Source organism: Cladophialophora immunda (assembly GCF_000835495.1).
Source record: "Cladophialophora immunda strain CBS 83496 unplaced genomic scaffold supercont1.2, whole genome shotgun sequence".
Lineage (NCBI taxonomy): Eukaryota > Fungi > Ascomycota > Eurotiomycetes > Chaetothyriales > Herpotrichiellaceae > Cladophialophora > Cladophialophora immunda.
Genome location: NW_015622542.1, coordinates 2,757,501 through 2,776,577, shown reverse-complemented (window position 1 = coordinate 2,776,577; position 19,077 = coordinate 2,757,501). Strand labels below are relative to the sequence as shown.

At 54.1% G+C, this 19,077-nt stretch overlaps 6 protein-coding genes across 13 annotated transcripts; 4 read left to right on the top strand and 2 right to left on the bottom strand.

The window, feature by feature from the left end:
• Positions 1-34: 34 nt before the first annotated feature.
• PV07_03260 (uncharacterized protein) lies at positions 35-1,457 on the bottom strand. The gene is made up of 2 exons (XM_016389957.1): positions 1,064-1,457; positions 35-1,003 (listed from the first exon to the last, which is right to left on the bottom strand). Exons 1-2 carry the CDS (start codon positions 1,107-1,109, stop codon positions 252-254), a joined length of 798 nt encoding a protein of 265 aa, XP_016251859.1. The 5' UTR covers positions 1,110-1,457; the 3' UTR covers positions 35-251.
• Positions 1,458-5,059: 3,602 nt separating this feature from the next.
• Positions 5,060-7,238, top strand: PV07_03259 (the record flags this gene model as incomplete). 2 transcript variants are annotated; one of them, XM_016389956.1, is made up of 10 exons in its annotated part: positions 5,060-5,291; positions 5,343-5,504; positions 5,553-5,661; positions 5,710-5,782; positions 5,859-6,074; positions 6,126-6,235; positions 6,288-6,520; positions 6,573-6,608; positions 6,660-6,724; positions 6,795-7,238. In XM_016389956.1, the coding sequence occupies 10 exons, from the start codon at positions 5,060-5,062 to the stop codon at positions 7,023-7,025; spliced, it is 1,467 nt and encodes a 488-aa protein (XP_016251858.1). In that variant the 3' UTR covers positions 7,026-7,238. The 2 variants fall into 2 exon arrangements, with proteins under 2 accessions (XP_016251858.1, XP_016251857.1); XM_016389955.1 differs by having other exon boundaries at positions 5,859-6,235.
• Positions 7,239-7,727: 489 nt separating this feature from the next.
• Positions 7,728-8,991, top strand: PV07_03258 (uncharacterized protein; the record flags this gene model as incomplete). Its single annotated transcript, XM_016389954.1, has 2 exons — positions 7,728-7,885; positions 7,956-8,991. 2 exons carry the CDS (start codon positions 7,728-7,730, stop codon positions 8,989-8,991), a joined length of 1,194 nt encoding a protein of 397 aa, XP_016251856.1.
• A 1,080-nt stretch (positions 8,992-10,071) lies between these two features.
• Positions 10,072-10,995, top strand: PV07_03257 (uncharacterized protein). Its single transcript, XM_016389953.1, has 3 exons — positions 10,072-10,138; positions 10,239-10,667; positions 10,831-10,995. The coding sequence occupies exons 1-3, from the start codon at positions 10,124-10,126 to the stop codon at positions 10,966-10,968; spliced, it is 582 nt and encodes a 193-aa protein (XP_016251855.1). The 5' UTR covers positions 10,072-10,123; the 3' UTR covers positions 10,969-10,995.
• A 369-nt stretch (positions 10,996-11,364) lies between these two features.
• On the bottom strand, positions 11,365-15,289 carry PV07_03256 (uncharacterized protein). Its single transcript, XM_016389952.1, has one exon. It carries the CDS (start codon positions 13,350-13,352, stop codon positions 11,637-11,639), a length of 1,716 nt encoding a protein of 571 aa, XP_016251854.1. The 5' UTR covers positions 13,353-15,289; the 3' UTR covers positions 11,365-11,636.
• A 768-nt stretch (positions 15,290-16,057) lies between these two features.
• On the top strand, positions 16,058-19,022 carry PV07_03255 (casein kinase I isoform delta). Of its 7 annotated transcripts, none has more exons than XM_016389945.1 (4): positions 16,058-16,364; positions 16,645-16,797; positions 16,930-18,035; positions 18,148-19,022. In XM_016389945.1, exons 2-4 carry the CDS (start codon positions 16,786-16,788, stop codon positions 18,194-18,196), a joined length of 1,167 nt encoding a protein of 388 aa, XP_016251847.1. In that variant the 5' UTR covers positions 16,058-16,364; positions 16,645-16,785; the 3' UTR covers positions 18,197-19,022. The 7 variants fall into 7 exon arrangements, with proteins under 7 accessions (XP_016251847.1, XP_016251848.1, XP_016251852.1 ...); XM_016389946.1 differs by having other exon boundaries at positions 18,135-19,022; XM_016389950.1 differs by having other exon boundaries at positions 16,930-18,063.
• Positions 19,023-19,077: the final 55 nt, after the last annotated feature.

Here is a 19,077-nt window from a genome sequence, read left to right as displayed (position 1 = left end):
GAGTGCGTCTTTGGAAAGGGAGAGCGAGTTCTCCCTAAATAGTATTTCCTTGCAGCTGCCAAGCCGCCAAGCCGCCAAGCCTCAGCCTGCGCTCCTCGGGCCCGATATATCGCGCTATTCCCGTCCTGGTAATTCTAAGCATCTCTATCATTTCTATTCGGGTGGTTTTACAGCGACGAAGATCCCTGGTATGTACCAAGGTTCTCCGTATAGTACACAGGTGTTCAGGCTCCATCAACCTCTTGTCCCCCTCATTTGGGATTGACCTGGTTCTCAGAACTGCCCGACTCTGGCTTGGTGTCCTTTATGCCTTCTTCCTCGGCCCGCTGGCCCCGAAGCACCACCCCTTTTTCCCACCCGAGACGATAGGCAGACATCTTGTCCTTCTTCGCCCAGTGGTGTCGATATCCATCCCATCCGATCAAGAAGAACCAGATCCCTCCCAAGACTCCCATAATCACAAAGTTTCGAACCAGAGAGTGGGTGGCCACCAGCGAGATGGGCACCAGCTGAAACCCCAAGCCGGAATTGATCCAGCCCAGGCAGATTGCAATGCGGCCGAGCCACCGATGGATGTAGGCGAACATACTCTTCTTGCCTGTCTTTTTGAAATAGCGATGCTGCAGTAACCCCAGTGCCGGCTGAAAGAGGATCAGCGCCGAGGTCGCGAGGAGGCCAATCACGACGTGTGCCTTGGTAGAGGTGCTGCTGGCGAAGTAGTTCAGATCAACGTCTGCAATGTCGATTCCCAACCCCAGAGCGCCAATCATCATCGCCATCCCCAAGATCTGGATCGGGGCGTGGATGAACTGAACCACGCGCACGCCTCGAAGCGGGAGATGAAGGGAAATGGCACCCAACGGGAAGAGGACGATGAAGACGATAGACATCATGCAGGCGTGGGCATTTCGCTTGCGTTTAAAGATTTTGTAGCCATCTTGGTAGAACGCTCGCTTTTGCAGGGAGTGTTCCGGCTCAGCTTCTTCCAGGACCGTCGCTGCCACTAATACAATCCATCGTCAGCCACAACGCGAATTATCGGTACCCTAGAACGACAACTTACCCGCTGAAGCAGCAAAGAGCATGGCTAATAGAAGCTTTGACTTCATCTTGAGCAGTGGACGACACGATTCGGATATTTTGATCTGCGAGACTAACAAGAGGGAAGGATATCTGTCTCTAGCAAGTTCCAAGGCTATGAGTATCGATCTGGCCTCTGCTAGCGGGCTGGCAGTGTCCTTTATACCTGGCTCTTGGTCGACGATGCAAGGACAGACGCTCCCTGCAGTCCTCAGGTATATAGCGCATTGCGTGGCATCAGCGGCTTGAGCCTCCTGCAATGTACGGACGAAGTTCAGGAGGCCAAACCAAATCCTGGAGGGTCAGCGGCGACTTTCCGACTTGTTTCGTGTTTGTTGCAGGACCAATCTGACGGCTCATTGACCGACCAAGCGAACATGGGGGGATTGATCGTTTTGTTGTGGTTGGCGAGATCCCTTGCCACGCGAGTTAAATATAGAACACGGCCCAGCCCTTTTGCGGTCGTTCTACGTGCACCGTCCAAAAAAGTAAAGCGTACGACAACCACCCGTATATTCCTCGGTGGTGATGACATATTTCACACATATAATTGGGAAGAACTGATGATCGAGGAGGCGCAGATCTCGAATGAAGGTGTGCAAACTCTGACTCAGCGGCTCTGAAGCCGGCGACCAGGCCGTTGATGAAAAGATTTGTGCAGTCTGTCCATGTCGAGACGTAGATAGATTTGCCGCACCAGAGCTATGTGGCTACAGAGTACCAAGGTGCCGGCTTCCGTGCATTTATCATACCAAGCCAACGCACCTACGTCCCTAGGGAGCCGGTAGTTGACAATTCGTGCAGACTACTGGGCAAATTCCGAAAATAGCGCGATGAACTCCAAGGCACGCTGGTTTGAACTGCTTTTGAATGCAACGCCCAAGTTAGGCTGCTGTAGAGTGGACTGCATACCTCTGGCTCCTGGTTCTCATGACAGGTCCAGACATTGTAGTATCTGCAATGAGAGCTCGGATGGAGAGGGCGTCCCTTGCGCGAATTGCAGTCATGAAATCTCGCCGAAGTGTGACCACGGCAGCACTGATACTTGGTTTGCCAGCCAGCACCAGTGCAGGAAGAAGATCAAGAGACCGGAGATTCTCCTGGTATGACCGTGGGTCTGCTCAGTTGTGCTTGTGCAGGGAGCACGAGAAGCCGCGTAGCACCCATTCTATTTACAGAAAGTGCTTGGCCCAGCTCCATCAAACCGCCTTTCGAAGGGTGTAGATGTCGATGCCACGACCACATATAGGACGCCTTCTGAGCATCGAGGCAAGGAGCTTTCGCCCTGTCTTGCTTGAACCTCGAACGGGCTCAACGACCCGTAGCTGCATCTCGGCAGGTGTTGCAATGCTCGACCAAATGTCCTCATCTCCGAAGATGGCTGCGCGATCTGGCCGGTACGGTCCAGGCAAAAGATAACGGCGTCGAATGGCGGTGCAATCTTGATTACCTGCGCAGATACCAGCGAGTCTCTGCCATCTATACCCGGTCCTGGCCCGAGAGTCGTCCTCGATTCTTCACCGTCACCAACCTTCTGCTTAGTAGGGCTAGCCACCGAAGGCCTCTTGCACCAGGTTGATCCGCCAGGAACCTAGCATCGAGCATCGAGCCACTACAGCGAGCGAAACGGAAATTATCGAAGAGGACAAAGACCGCAGGTTTTGTGAAATCCTCTAGCCTACCTACAAGTCTCATATGAAGAACCTGCTAGAGTCTGGAACTCGCAATCAATGAACTGCTTGAGCATCCTCGACTCAGAGGCGACAATGCCCGACTCGGGGTATCAGTTTGGATGGGATAAGTTGTTGAAGCCTTCGGGAGAGGAGAAGAGACTGTCGGCAAAGATATTCTTCTAGAACCCCGTACCGTGTGGAGTGAAGGCAGATACTGTGCGATAGACGAACTTGTCTCTTATCTGCCTCGACAGCCAAGCTTGGCAAAAGCATTGTCAATGTTGGAGCAGAGGGTTGGCGGGTTTGCACTTGCCAGGTGAAGGAAGTCTGCGCCTCCAAACACGAAATGCCAATCTGATGAAGGATCCAGACTTGATGCTGATCGAACGCCAACATTCAAGGAGTGGCAACAGGTTGAAGCAGCACTGAGAAGACACACAGGTCCCAGGATGCACACGCGATGCGTCAGATAGTCTGATACCTACTCGACTTTTGGACGACTACCTGCTGTCACCTCGAGGAGCAGCGTGGACAGTGCCAGATGGTCATGTACTGGTCTTACATTGGGACTGATGGCAACCACGTGTCTTTTCTTTCCGTTCCGCGTGTGGAAATCTGATCTTGGCCTCTTTCACTCAATCCTCAATACAGAATGAAAGGCGCTCTTTCTGGTGTTGGGCAGGCATGAAAAGAAGCGCCCAAATGTCAACGATGCGGTAATGTTCACGATGATGTACGAATAACGTAACGACTCGTTGTAGCCTGTCCAGTAAATAATAGGAGCAATTGCGAACGATGGTGGTGTCATCGAGGATCTGGGAGTTTGTCCTACCGTTGTGCACATTTTCCAATGCTCTTCGTGGTGCCCCAGCGTTTGGCAGTTCAGAACAAATCTTTCCAGCTGGGGGGACTATCTGCCTCATCAGCGCCCGCCGCAGAGCTTCGAGATCCCTTTCCAGAAGTTATACCTCTCCCTCAGCATCTAGATGTCATATAATTCTTTCGATGGATCCAGAGGTGCACGATCAGCGTCAAGGCTATGTGCCGTTTTGTCTTTCGAGCGTGCATCGAACACGGCTTCCGTCTGGTTCGACGTTGCCTGCAGCGAAGGGAGAACCGATGTTTTTCACGCATGCAACGAAGAGAGATGGTGTGGTGTCAAGAGACTCGAGAACACCTGTACATATCAGCGTGTTTGGCGAAACATTCAATGTGTGGGGAGAGAGAGAGTTTTGCCTGTGAAAGTGGTCGTTGTGAGGCGGAAACAAGTGCATACGAAGACTGCGGTGGCTGCGGTGACTGTGCAGCCTCGGCGGGCGGAGCGACATAATCAACATACTTCCTCTTGCGTCCTCCTGTGCACTGTTCATTTCCACGCTGGTGACAACCCACTCCATCTCTTTCTGACACCGAAGTCAGTACCATCAGATTGCGAATAATGAGACTGCAGAGAGTCTGCGCTACACACCCTTCTGTTCTAGTGGCAGGCCCCTCTTGACCACCAGTGGCACCCGTCACCATTTCAAAACCGAAACTCATTGACTCACGCCTCTGCATGCGAACCAAAAGCCGGTTCTTTCAATTGTTCGTCTCAACAAACCAGATGCTCTGCACGTCACTGTTCAAAGGGATCCTGGATCTCCGCGCGCGAATGAGCGCGGCGCAACCACACTTCAAGTGCCAGACTCGGCAGCTGCAACCTCCCACAGCATCCATGATCATCGGCAAGGCTGTGGAGTGCGAGCGGCGTCTCCTAACCGGGAATGGCTCTCAACGCGGTGGCACATGTTGGCCACTTGTATACGCGCCATCTGAGTCGTCTATGCATGTTCCAAGTAGCATATCCAAATGTCGCGCATCTCCGGCGACACTCCCTACGATAAACGGCAGGTGATAGAACTTGTCGACTTGCCGTGATGCGCAGGTCGCCCTTCATATCTTGATCCCTTGTTATCTTGTTCTCCGCACTTTGCTGATCCTGAGGAGACCGACAAGCAGAGCGACGGTGATGCCCACCTCTACCGGGTTCCTCAGCCGTTGGACTATGTTGATTGACCTTTCTTACAATGGCAGGTCGAGAACCCTCACGGAGGCATGTCGCATGCGCATACCAAAGTCATTGGTCGTATCCTTGGATGTTCGAGATAACCCCCCATGATAGGCAGCTCCAGTCTGTCGGCATATGGCCGAACAGGACAGCTCCCGCTATACACCCTGAGCCAGATATATTCTAAACGGCGAGGTGTGTTTTGGTTTCCCTATCGTTTTGCAACCACAACCACCAAGTCTCTGATCAGTCCACAAGCATGAAGGACGACATCGAAACACACCAGACAAGGGTGACCTCCGTCGAGAGCATCGACGAAAAACTTGTTGACTATCGGGATGTGGACGCAGCCCTTGGTTTTCTGCGGGCCAATGCCCAGGCAGGGCAGGCGGTTGACATTGATGAGAAGAAGCTCATGCGAAAAGTCGATTGGATGATCATGCCGTTGATGTTTGCCTGTTACTATTTGCAATACACTGACAAGACTCTGCGTGAGTTCGCGTGCGGTGAACACATCTCAAACGCTGCTGACGATGCTCTAGTCTCCTATGCTGCGATCATGGGCGTCATTGAAGACACCCACATGCCGTCGAATGGCTTCTCGAACTTGGCAATCGCTTTCTACGTCTCCTTCCTGTTCTGCGAGCCGTTCCAGTCGTTCTTCATCCAGAAGTTTCCGACCGCGAAGTATTTGGGCTGTAACGGTGAGTATGAGGCTCGTGACTCTCGGACGACATGGACTAATGATGCAGTGATCCTATGGGGCATTGTGGTCTCCTTAAACTGCGTCTGCCACAATTTCGCATCCATTGTCGCTCTTCGCGTCTTGCTCGGCGTGTTCGAGTCATGTGTCGCTCCCAGGCAAGTGTGTTCGCAACTCTACCTAAAATATGCGTCTGACGGTTGCAGTCTCGTCATTCTCACGGCCATGTGGTATAAACGACATGAACAAGTGTCACGGATGGGGATCTGGTATCAGGGCGTTCGTCCCCCTTCTCTCCAAACGCCTCTCGTTGGTATTCGGCGAATACGCGTGCGGGCTAACTGAAATGCTGCAGACATCGGTGGCACCGGCCGTGTCTTCTCTAGCCTCGTATGGCTTCCTCCACTACACCAACTCCCACCCGCATGTTCATTTCAAGTCGTGGCAAATATTATTCCTGGTCTTCGGGATCATCACAATTGCTATCGGCGTCTTGGTGGTGCTCTTCCTTCCAGATAACCCTATGAAAAGCCGGTTGTCCGCAGAAGAGAAGATCTACATTATCGAGCGTGTTCGTGAGAACCAGACCGGAATCGAGAACAAGAGATTGAAGACCAAACAGGTCAAGGAGGTGCTCCTTGATTACAGGACTTGGTTGTTGAGCTTGGTTGTCATCACCACCAACGTGCCCAACGGTGCCGTTAGCTCTTTCTCAAGCATCATTATCGAGAAGTATATGACACTCAACCCTCACGTTCCTATGCTTGCTAACCTCTCCAAAAAGCTTTGGATATGATGAATACACAACCCTACTCCTGAACCTCCCTGGATGCGCGGTTGCCTTTGTGTCGGTCGGTTTCGGAACATGGTGGGCTGGCAGATATAATGGCAGGGGCATTGCAATCATTGTCCTCACGATTCCGACCTTGCTCGGAGGAGCTTTGATGGCATGGCTGCCTCCCACAAACAAGGGTGGCTTGCTAGCCGGCAACTTCTTGACAAATACCGTCGGGGCGAGTGAGTGTGGACTTGATTACAACATTTCATAGCAGCTGCTGACCATTCCAAGCCCTTCCGCTGTTGTATAGCTGGATCACATCGAACTGTAAGTCATTCTCAGACACATTTTTCGGGATATACTGCTGACACTTCATAGATGCCGGACATACAAAGAAGATCACGATGAATGCAATTGTCCTCATGAGCTTCTGCGTGGGCAATGTGAGTTTTCTCCAAGCCTTCGCTCGGATGCGTAGGCATGCCAGGCACGGACTGACACTACCTTGACTAGATCATCGGACCTGAGACTTTCCGTGCCAAAGACGCCCCCCAATATATCCCGGCTAAGCTTACCATTGTTGTGATTCTCTCAATCGCCATCGTGCTGGCGATCACGCTGGATCTGCTGTACGTATTGGAGAACAAGAAGAGGGACCGCGAAGAACCTCAGGATCTCCCGCAAGATTATGAGTTCCTCGACTTGACAGACAAGGAGAATAGGAACTTCAGGTACCTGCTGTGATTCTGTCTTGTTTTTGACGGGCGGGACCAAGCCAGGAGAGGAATGCGTCGTGGATGCATGGTTTAGGCGCCTAGGTATACAGGAGCGCTACCAGAGACAGGGTCAATAGTCACGACCAAGACCCATCCTCAAGTGCAGATGCATATAGAGTAAGAAGTTCGTTCTGCCTGATGAGAGGGAATATAGATGGAAGAATAGGTATTATCAATCTGAGGAAGCCGTCAAGTATTCTTGTTGTGTCTGTGCCTTGCTTGTTACACTCCTTTATCCGTCTGCCACATGCTCTGACGGCCGCGGAGTGCGAAGTGCGAAGTGCGACGTGCGCATTTCTTAATTATACGCTCGATATCCCACCTCAGCAGTAATAGCCCTTCCCAAGCCATTTTCGAAAGCATTGTGAAGCTAACAAACCACCGACCGCGAGATTGACGAGACTCTCAGCAAATCCGAAGTGAGAGCCAATGACGATCACATTTAGTCAGACATATCACGACCGAGGTCCCTTTGCAGGGGGATGGTCCCCGAGAAGCTCAAGATGATGTGTTCACACCACGGGCCCGTTGCTCACAACCGAGGCGGACATGAAGCGGACATTTAGCAGATAACGATGCGCAGCTTGACGGGAGCGACGGCGGAGGTGGAAAAATGCAACAGTCTCTTGAATTTCTCCCTCACTCCAGCTGCGCCCACACGCCATCCATCATGGAAGCTAGCGAGGACGACGCCAGTCTCTCGCCTGAATCCCCTCCGCTGGCAAGCGTACCACGTCACCATCCTCGCGCTCTCCTATCGTGCAGTTTCTGCCGCAAGAGGAAGCGGAAATGCGACAAGTCTCTACCCGATTGTTCCTTCTGCCGCAGGTGAGTCCGTGCCTCTCCTTAGGCCTGGCAACCTACGGAGAACGCGCCGTGAACTGATCAACGTCTCTAGACAGAGGAGGAGATGCGTGTATCCCCAGCGGAAAGTCTCCACGCCTGCAGCAGAGGAGGAGGAAGTGCCTCCGGCGGCCAAAACAGTCGTTGAATCTCACCCGTCAGAGGCGGTGGTTGTTTACTTCCTGGACCACGACATCTTCACATGCGGAGAGATGACGGTCGCAGATGTCCACTCAGCTGTTCCGGAAAGCGTCTCAAGCCTCCTAGGAGATACTGCAGCCCTCCAGAAGGACGCTGCAGAATACTTTAGGACCGTCCACTGCTGGTGGTCTATCATATCCAAGCATTCGTTCTACAACCGCCTCATGAACCCCCTGGTGCCAAGACAAGGAGATGTCGTCTTGCTCTTGCTTTGTATGAAACTAATCACCTGGAGGCCGTCTGAGGAAGGAAAAGATCCTCGGACGCCGTTGTACCTTGCTGCAAAACACTACGCAACCGAGCTCGAAGTGGTGGGATCCTTCAGCATCCGTGGGTTACAGGCAGCGGTGCTGATCGCGGTCTACGAATTCGCCCATGGTATCTATCCATCTGCGTTTCTTTCTGTCGCGTCCTGTGCAAGATACGGGAGAGCTCTGAATATTCACCTGACCTTGACAGAGAGTTCCGGGAGCTGTGTTAACTGCTTCCAGTCAGAAGAGAAGAGACGGCTTTGGTGGGCAATTCTCATTCTCGATCGCTTCGCAAACATAAGCTGTCCCGGAAGACGCAATTTTGAGACTGATGATCCAAGCCCAACCGACCTTCTACCCGCCGATGATGTAGCATGGGATGCAGGCATGGTTACTCCGTACGATAGGATGACTATCTCGTGTCCCGCAACGGAGCGAATGGGGAGATTTGCGAAACTGGCGCAGGCCACGCATCTCCTATGCCGAGTCCTCCAGCATGTTGCTGATCACTCTATGGATGCAGAATTTCGTGAGAGCCAGGAGCGTCAGCTGGAGAAAGCTATTCAGATGTCGATACGAATGGTCAGCGGCGTCTTGAAGGGTCCTGCGGGTGCACACGCGCAGATCTGTTACAGGTAAGTGCTTCTCAAAAGGACAATCTCAGCCCGGGCTCATCAGAGAAAGTTCTCTGTTCGTCCTGTATGACGACGCTCTCAGCATCGAGCCTTCGACTCCCGCAGAGGTCAGACGTCGCGACCATGCGCGCGACTTACTCGAACGGGTTTCGAAGACATGCTCGACCTCTTCAAGCCACTTTCTACAAGGCAATGCACTGCCCGTCGAGAAGGTAGCTCCTTTTGTTCTGCATTGGAAGTATTGGGCGGCAGTCTATTATGTTCGTATGATCAGGGAAAGCTTCAACAGCGACCATGCAAGAAACTTGGAGATTCTGAAGACGGGGCTGAGAAGGCTTGATACGAGATGGAAGATTGCAGGTACTTAAGCCGTTCCCAACATCTTTTGGTGCGTTGAATAATCATTGGCAGGAACCTATCTACGAATGCTGGAAGCCAGGGAAGTCATGCTTTGCACCTAGACTGCTCGACGGATGCTTGTACGCTATTCTCCTCCTCTCCGTCAAATGTCCGCCATTGTCCACCATATCCCACGGACTCCGTCGTCCTCCACCAGTTTCCACCTTGTCCACCCCCACCATCTCACATCCCTCTAGACCCTTGACATGATCGACCCACGTCTCGTTGTGTGTACGGCTCCTTTGAAAGCGCCTTCAAGGCTAGTCGACACTAATCAAGAAAGCATGGAAAGTCCTGCCTCTCTGTATGGCGCCATGGGCGTTCACTCAACCCGGGGCCCCGCATTTTGTCACGCTTATGTACGAAATCCAGGCGTTTCAATGACTATACCGGTGGTCAAAGCACAGAATCATCGAGGACGCTATCACAATATCCTTCCGTCAGACGTAAGCTGGACCGAGGATCCAAAGCAATCTGCGACGACCTTCAATTATTGAATACTCATCAGTTGGAACCGTCTGACCTGTGATGACCAGCAGCCGTTGTTGGATTCAGAGGTTGTCACTGGCTTCACCCTGCAAGTCCACCCTGTAAATATCTCTATATAATGGAGCATTCAACGACCGCCCCCGTCCTCTGAGACGATATTCACCGACATAATCTGATACAGTCAACTATCTTTACACCGAAAACCAGCACCCTGCAACATCAGTACCAACTCGGGGCTTCACACCAAAATGCCTGTCTACAGCGTAGGTCACCTTGGCTCTAACCCCGAATACGCCTCGATTGCTTGAGCCACCTCCGACCTCTTCTTTCCTAATATTTACCTCTAACTATTCTCGTGGATAGATCCAACACTCCTACCCCCTTACGCAGTACCAAAAGTCGCTTTTGGCGCACAAGATCACCGTGCTGCACAGCACCGAGTTCCTGACCCCGTCCCTCTTCGTCAACGTGCACTACATCCCCGGCGAGCCGGCCAGCGATTTCTTCCTGGCCGGCAAGCCCTACAATGGCGGGCTCACGTCGCCGAACCGTATTATGGCGACTGTGCGGGTAGGGCCCAAGCGCACCAAGGAGAGATTCGACGCTTTCGCCCTGCGGCTCCAGGACGCCTGGTACGAGGTCGTCAACGGGCCCAAGGAGGAGGGCGAGGCTAACGGCAGCGTCAACGGGCACGGCGAGATCAGCAAGGAGGAAAGGCTCGCCAGGAAATTGCACCTCTGTGGCTTTAGGCCGGTGATTGGCGGGCTCGAGAACGGCGTCCTTCTTCCAAGTGTGAGTCTCCTTCTTCTTCCTCTTCCAGATTGCCCTCGGGGTTCTTTCACGTTTCTTTCCATCCCACCCTGACCCTTTTCTTACCTCCCGTGAAAACGTCAATTCGTAAAGCCTCGCTCCTTCCAACTCATGCTAACGAGGGGCTTCTCTGTCTCTAAACCAGCCCGACAACGAAGGCACCTGGCTCAAGGACAACATGGCCTTTTTCAAGGAGCAGGCCGAAGTCTACGACGACGAGCCGTTCCAGGGCCTCCTCAAGGAGTTGCAGGAGAGACCCGACTTGAGAAAGCTGGTCGAGTGAAAAGGGGGGCAACGAGTGGGAGAACGGTCTTTTGCGTCGTCTTTGATGGGCGAGAAACACTGGTTCTCCGCACGGATGAAGCTGGCGAGGAACGTGTTCGGCGGAGAAATCCCAGGGCGATGTTCGAGGGCGAGGACAAGGACAAGGACGAGGGACAAGAGGTCCGGGCGGGCTCTGCAGCAAGCCAGCGAGCCCTACCATTTAGGCTCGTGGCTGGAGCGACAGCACAAGAAATGAGGCACCAAGGCTTGATACGCATTTCTGAGTTGAGAGCCCCCTTGTGATGGTAAATCGTACCGAGACTTATTTATTCTCCTTTTCTCGTTCTTCTCGTTCTCGCTCTCGCTCTCGGTTTTTTTTTTTTTTTTTTTTTAATTCCGGTCCTTCACCGGCGCGAGCGCTTTCCAGCGGATACGGACCAGAGGGTGGTGATGTGATATAGTGGGTAGGTGGTACTGTCCCTCGTCAAGACCTACTGTGTGGCTGGATAGATCATGATCATCGTATAATTTCAAGTTTAAATTCAGCGCTTTTGGGTGGCGGGGGAGTCGGTGCTACAGACCCTCGAGCTCCTGTCTCACAAATGATACCGTCCCATCACTTCTCAATCCTCATTCGAACTCAAGGGATCCCCCCGCATCCCTCACATTTTATATCAATGACCTGCATCAAAGCCGGCTCTCTCCGCCGTCCTTCTCCTTGACCACCAGCCCCTTCTGCGCGTCCCAGACTCTGTCCCAGATGCGCATGCCGCGCTCCCACAGCTCGTCCTCCCTGTCCTCAACCACGTTGCCGTCCTGGTCCAGCCACCGGACAAACCTCTCTCCTCGGCCACCGCCGCCAAGCGGCTCGCCGGCCAGGAAGCGGCCAAAGGGGGCCAGGAAGCGCTGTATGACCTGCTTGTCCTGGTCGGTGTAGTCGGCGCGCCAGCCGCTGGCCCACCAGATCGGGGTGTCGAGGCCGTGGCAGACGCCGACCGCGGGCGAGATCCAGCGGTCGAGGTTCCGGGCGCGCCACGAGATGCGGTAGCGGTGCACGTTGGCGGGCGGCAGGGGCTTGACGGCCCGGTGTTGTTGGGGTGGTGGGTTGAGCAGGACGTGCGTTAGCCCGCGCAGCGAGGCGTGCACCTGCGCGTCCGCCACGATCTGGCTGAACACCTCGGCCCACTCGGCCGCGTTGGTCGAGCTGCGCGCCGGCAGCGAGTACAGCGGCAACAGCGCCTGGACCACGTGCGCGGGGTAGTAGTTGGCCAGCTGCGTCATGAGGCCCTGGTACGACGCGGGCGGGTTGACGATCTTGTACAGCTCCTTCTCGTCGCAGACCTCGCCGAGGAAGACGGAGATGTTGTTCTCGGCGAGGCGCGTCGTGAACGAGCCCGAGTGCAGCGCCGCCAGGAACGTGCTGGGGATGAAGCACTCGTCGGTCGAGGAGCGGAAGGTGTGCATCTTCATCTTGGCCAGGGACGCGATCAGCTCCTTGGCCGGGACCTGGCGGAGCCGGTCGAGCTTCTCGCGCGGGCTGCTGGAGGAAGGGATGTCGAAGAGCGCGCAGAGGTCGTTGAACTGCTGCGTCAGCACCGGCGAGGTCGTCGGGTTCGGCTGGATCGCCACCGCGTTGGACCACAGGTACACTCGCCGGATCAGTCTCTGCTCCGGCGGCAGGAGGGTGTCGTAGTTGAGCTGGAAGAAGGTGCTGTTGGCGCCCGCCGACAGGCCTCCCACGGTGATGTTGGAGGCGTCGCCGCCGAAGAGGTGGATGTGCTTCGCCACCCACTCCAGCGCGCACCGCTGGTCCCACAGGCCGTAGTTGGACGGGGACACGTCTTCCTTGAGACTGGCCAGTTCCGACCCGGCGAGGAAGCCGAACAGGTTGAGGCGGTAGGTGGGCGAGACGATGATGCGCGGCGTCGTGTGTGCGATCAGGTCGAACGGGTCCGTGTCGTGCTGCTGCAGGGCGTCGCCGACCTGGAGCCAGCCCCCATGGATCTGGAACTGGACGGGCCACCCCTTTTGGCTCGGTGGACGCGACGCCGGCACCCAGATGTTCAGGTAGAGGCAGTCCTCGTCCTGCTCGTTCTCGACCGGCGGAGCGGCATTCGGGTTCGGCAGGGCGATCGAGCCGTGGTCATAGTGCGGCTGTGGGCAGATGGGCCCGAAGCTCGTATAGTCCCCCGGCGCGCCTTGCGCGTTATTGAAGGTAAAGTCCTGCGGTAAGGCCTGGGGTCGACGCCATCGACGAGACCCTGTGGGTGGCAGCGCGTATGGGACTTTGGTAAAGCGATAGAGGACTGCGTTCCCCGCTGGGTCGCGCTGTTCTAGGCCTTTCAGTGAGCCCCGAGATGTCTCGAGGATGTAGGGATGGGAGGTTGATTCTGGTGCGCGCATTGTGATTTGATAGAAGTCTCTCCCAGAGCTTTCTCCCAAGAGGTGTCAATCCAGATGATATTCAATCAACCCACTCCGTGTGCGGGAAGCAGTTTATGTATCGCTGGCGGTCGCGGAATGGGCTCTCCGCGCAGATATCCTGCCTTGCTGTGTACCACCGGCAAAAGCAATGACCCTTGTGCTGCAAGATTCCAGGTCTCAACAACCGAGCAAGGGCGATGGAGATGGAGATAGAGAGGATCTATCGACGCCTCCGTTCCAATGCGACGGCGTGCATCTCCATCGGGAGTTGATTTAACCCCGCCGATAGCGGAGGCTTTCCGCCGGCACCAGCGCCGAGGCTCCGGGGAAGAGGCGACGAGGGAAAGGCAGAGAGGGAGAGCGAGAGAGCAAGAGGGAGACAAGTGAGTCGCGCAATCATTTCTGACTGGTCACAGTCCTGAGAGATCCCTTCAACAAGGACCTCATTCCTACGTGTTGCAGTAAACGTCCTCTCTCTATTCCTGACCCTGTCTTCGCTCTGCTAAAGTCCCAGCACGGGGTGGCGAACTCTTCTTCTCTGGATCCCTCACAGCGAAGGGCAAAACTCCGGATGCCATGAGTACGAGAAGGCCGACCCAGCAACAGACAGACTCATAATACTACAGAGATCCAGTGTTCAGACCTGGCGAGAACTACCCATCTCAGCTGAATATTACGCCCGCACCCAAGGACACCAAGAACTTGTCCAGTCCCAACATCCTCGAGCATGCTGTTCGAACAAATAAGAGAACAAACTACATAGAATACAAACAAGATTGATATGGAGAACAAATACGATGCCTGCAGCAGATGCAAGAGCCGGTAGAATCGAAACACGAGCGGGACGTCAAATCGGGCAGCAAATAGAAGCATAGTTGTACAGCACAAGGAAGAAGCGAGGTAGAGCCTGGTCCTTGCAGATGCACTGCACGGAGCTCTATTTGCGGCCAGTCTCACAAAGCCTTAGAACGTCTCTTGTCTATTGCTTCAGCATGCAGCTCTCAACAAGCGCATGCACGTTTGTCCCAAATTAACCTTTGAATAGGTGACTTGGGCTGAATAAAAGACGTCATGGCTTCGGATCCATCGGTCTTGGGGAGCGGCACGAACGGGTGGCTTTGATCGGTACGAGGATGAAATCAGGGTGGCTAAACAAAGCCACACACGAGTAGACGGGAGGCGCTGTGGCTGCCGTTGCTGGTCTTGTTTGAAGGCATGTTCGGAGGGGGGAATCGGATTGCAGTGTCTGGGGAGTTTGTGGTGCTCTCCATAGCGACAGCTGACAGTTCTTGTGACTTGTAATTTCTCCTCCGTTTTCTCAGGCCCAACGGGGGTCTGGAATCTGTCGACAATCCATCAACAAATTAAGATCAGCGGTGAGCTGCCAGGAGAGATGATCAGGCTATCAGCTTCTGGACCGAGGAGATCCCGGCTCGAATGGGACGATCCCAACAGGTTGAAACAGCCTCAAACCCGGTCAACTATTGGCTGGGTTGCCAGTTGCACATGGAAGCAAACAAATATCCCGTTGGCGGTGTCATCGTGACTGACCATGGGTTGATGTGACGGCAGATAAAGTTGAAGCAGGAGGTCGACTGACCTGCCGGCCGAGCGATATCTCGATCCGCTAGATACCTGAATACGAGTCTGATTGTTCATTCATTCTTTGTGATGAGGCTGATGGTCATGCTTGGGCTGCACGGATGACAGGCGTGGACGTGGGGTGCTGCATAGCCGCCGAACGAAGCTGCAGAGTGAGCAGGCCCATTTCAAGCAGCCGTTGGCTGTTCGATCGAAATCGGCAGATAAATCACTCGAGTCGATCCAATGAGCAGCTCGAATAGGGCCAATGGATGGAACAGAATCATGCCCAACTGATGAGGCAAACGGTTCGCAAATAACGAAACAGGTCCAAGGGAAGAGTGAGGGTGGTACGATTTGACACGTTCCAGATGGCTCTTTATCTGGTCATTGTCCTTTGGGGGGGGGGGGGGGGGCAGAAGGACGCCTGGGGAAGTTTCCATGGTTAAAATCCAGGCCAGGCACTAGCGACCTAATCAGGTAGGCCAAGGGCAGGCCGACGACCGCCACCGGTTAAGCCCGGGGGGTGTTTAGTTACCTACAAGTAGGTACCTATGGAGGTAGGCAGGTACCAAGGCGCCTCCGGGCCCGGGCACCCTCTGGGCTGTACGAGATCTTCGGTAATAGCATTCTCCGTGGCCTGGCGACCTGGTTCGCCTGGGCAGCAAAAGAAGGCAACCAACGGAGTTTGACCATGAGTCTCATTTCTTTTGGGGTTGCTGGGGACGAGAGCTCTCAGCTACAAGCACGGATTCATAGCGATGGTATTCCCTTGTATAAACGCGCAGACTGCATGGTGACGCAGCAAGAGAGTTAGTTGCTCAGTGACAAGGTTGGTATGTGAATACCTCTCGACCTACTTGTAGATATCGATTCACCTTGGGCCGGTGGTTAAGCCTGCAGGGCAAGGGCGCAGGCAAAACCCTCAGCTTGTCAGGGACTCCGGGTGCCAGCGAGCCAAGTCATAGTGAAAGGGCGTGACCGCCCAGTGACAGAAGTGGCTCCGGCACCGCCCACCTCCCACCCCCCATCGATTGCCCTGCTGCTGGCCCTTAAACCCCCCCCTCGGCGCCCCCATTTGTCCATTCGCCCCTCTGGCTGCCCCTTCTGGCCCAAAGACTGACCCGCGGCTCCCCCCCCTTCAATTGGCCACCCAAGGTCTCAGTCTCTAGCACTTCGCTTGCTTGTGATCACCTTGCAGACCTTTCCCTTTTCTTTCCCTCATCTCGTTCCCTCCCTCGTTTGCACTCCCTTCGTTTCCCCCATCCCACCAACCTTCTCACAACTGCGTCCTGTCTCTACCTCACAGACAAGAGGGATTTCGCCCAAGCTTGATCGACTTGTGAGCGTCGACTCACTTGTCATCAAGCATCTCTCATCCTCTGCCACAGTTGACCAGTTCTGCACTAGGTTAGTCATCTCTTTTACTCGGTCCTCTTTCCCGCTTTGCCCGCTTGGCTTTCCCTGCAACCTCACCATCCTTTATTCGCCTACACCGGTTGATCCTCACCTTCACTTTCCACCTTCATCCTCATCCTCATCCTCCTCCTCGAACCTCAACTCCAGCTTCACCTCTCTCTCCTATCCTGCCCCCTTCCTGTTGAAGTTTCCAGCATCATCACACTGCTTCGGCCACGTTGTCGAGGCAGTCAAGACTGACGAGTGGGCTTGCTAATCAGGGTGGAAACAGGCTGAGACCACTTCAATCTCTCCTCAGAAGCCACCGCTTTTTCCAGCAAACGCCTCGACCCCCAACATACCCCTCCGATCCCATCATCCTCATTGATATCGAACATTACGTTGCAGCGTTGCTGCCCATCAATCTATCAACATGACGACAATGGTATGTGAAAAGAGCTGGTTTCAGAATGAAAGACAACACTGCAATAGAGTTGGGGCGACGATTATCCTACATCTTTCATATCGTGCTTGCTTGTTCACTGCTCCATCTTCATCTGCTGACTCGTTTTGTTAGGATTTGCGTGTTGGTAACAAATACCGCATTGGTCGAAAGATCGGCAGTGGAAGTTTCGGAGATATCTACCTGGGCACCAACATCATCTCAGGCGAAGAAATTGCCATCAAGCTCGAATCCGTCAAGGCCAAGCACCCTCAACTCGAGTATGAGGCTCGTGTCTACAAGTCTCTCGCCGGTGGTGTTGGAATTCCGTTCGTCCGCTGGTTTGGAACCGAATGTGACTACAATGCCATGGTTCTCGACCTGTTGGGTCCCAGCTTGGAAGACCTCTTCAATTTCTGCAACCGCAAATTCTCCCTCAAGACCGTCCTCTTGCTGGCCGACCAGCTCATCTCTCGCATCGAATACATCCACGCCAAGTCCTTCATCCACCGTGACATCAAGCCGGACAACTTCCTCATGGGAATTGGCAAGAGAGGCAACCAGGTCAACGTGATTGACTTTGGTCTGGCCAAGAAGTACCGCGACCCCAAGACTCATTTCCATATCCCATACCGCGAGAACAAGAACCTGACCGGCACGGCTCGTTATGCCTCGATCAACACCCACTTGGGAGTGGAACAATCTCGCCGTGACGACATGGAGTCCTTGGGCTATGTCATGCTCTACTTCTGCCGCGGCTCCCTTCCATGGCAAGGTCTCAAGGCGGCTACCAAGAAGCAGAAGTACGATCGTATCATGGAGAAGAAGATGACCACCCCCACCGAGGTGCTGTGCCGTGGCTTCCCTAACGAGTTCGCCATCTACCTCAACTACACCCGCTCTCTTCGCTTCGATGACAAGCCAGACTACTCCTACCTGAGGAAGATTTTCCGCGATCTTTTCGTCCGAGAATCCTTCCAGTACGACTACGTCTTTGACTGGACCGTCTACAAGTACCAGAAGAATGCCCAGGCTATTGCCCAGGCGGCTGGGAACCAGACCACTCAGGAGGACGAGGAGAAGCCACGACGCGGTGCTCACCCTGCAACGGCCGCAGCCACTGGGGCTCCCACTCCTCAACATGCCTCGCAAGCTGGCAAGCCCGCAGCCATTTCCAGCTCTCGACGCAAGGTCATCGAACGCGGTGCCAGCGGTAACGACCAGGGAGGAAGTGACAGGATGTGAGTACTGAAACCTTAAGGTTCCCATGTAAGGGATCTCCTCTGCGTTTTGCTTCGGTTTGCGTGGAGGTTTACCATGGCATCTGACTAATGCGCTAGTCTTCGACGTTAGGCTTCGTTCCGGTACAAGGATAACCACTGGCAACGGCGATTATCGTTGAAACGGAATGACGGCTTGGTGTTCTTGCCACTGACCTTGTCCCACCAACCTCTTCTCGAAGACCGCTGTCGGTCTTCCAGAACACAAAAACACCATGGGTATGTCGGATCCGGCGCGGGGTTTGCTCTTGCACATGGCAAATCCGGACCGGGAATTTGTGAGGACCACACGGCAAACAAACTTTTATCTGAATGGCTTACTCGGCTCAATCCCAACATGCAATACTGGCACGATTACCAACGACTTGATGGGCGTTCGGTCAAACTCCTTTGACGAGTAGCTCTGGCATGAGACATCAGACATGAACGAAAGTTTGGCGACATACGACACGGCAGCATCAGTATGATCCGTTGCTGTTCCATTTATGCAGGATCGATCACGGCCTCGGCTTGATGATCGTCCTGCTCTACCACGATGGACCACTACCTCGACACGATAGACCTATTATTTCAGAATCACCACCGACCACCCCTCAGCACCTTCGGCACGTTTTCCTTTTTGTCTTGGCTTCACGCTTATGCTCACCATTCGAGTACTGCTTCAGAGGAAGAAGGGAAGGGGAGGTTGGAGAAAAGCCACCGCGAAGGAAGGCCAACAAGCCTGGGACTGGCGAAGCTTTGATGACCTGGGGCCGGGTTTTCCGAGCAGAAGGGGAAGAAGGCAATCTTGAGGCAAAGATGGCGAAGGACTTGTGAGGGGCCGATTCTGGGGAGGCATATGAACAGTAACTCATTGCTTTGGCGGAAGCAAACATAATTAGCGGCGACGCAAGGGAGTCTTTTCTTTGACTCGACTAGCTAGGCCAATAAATATCAATGTGCTACAAACCGGACCGATCACGTAGTTCGTTGCTTCGGGTTCGGAAGACAGGAAAGATATCAG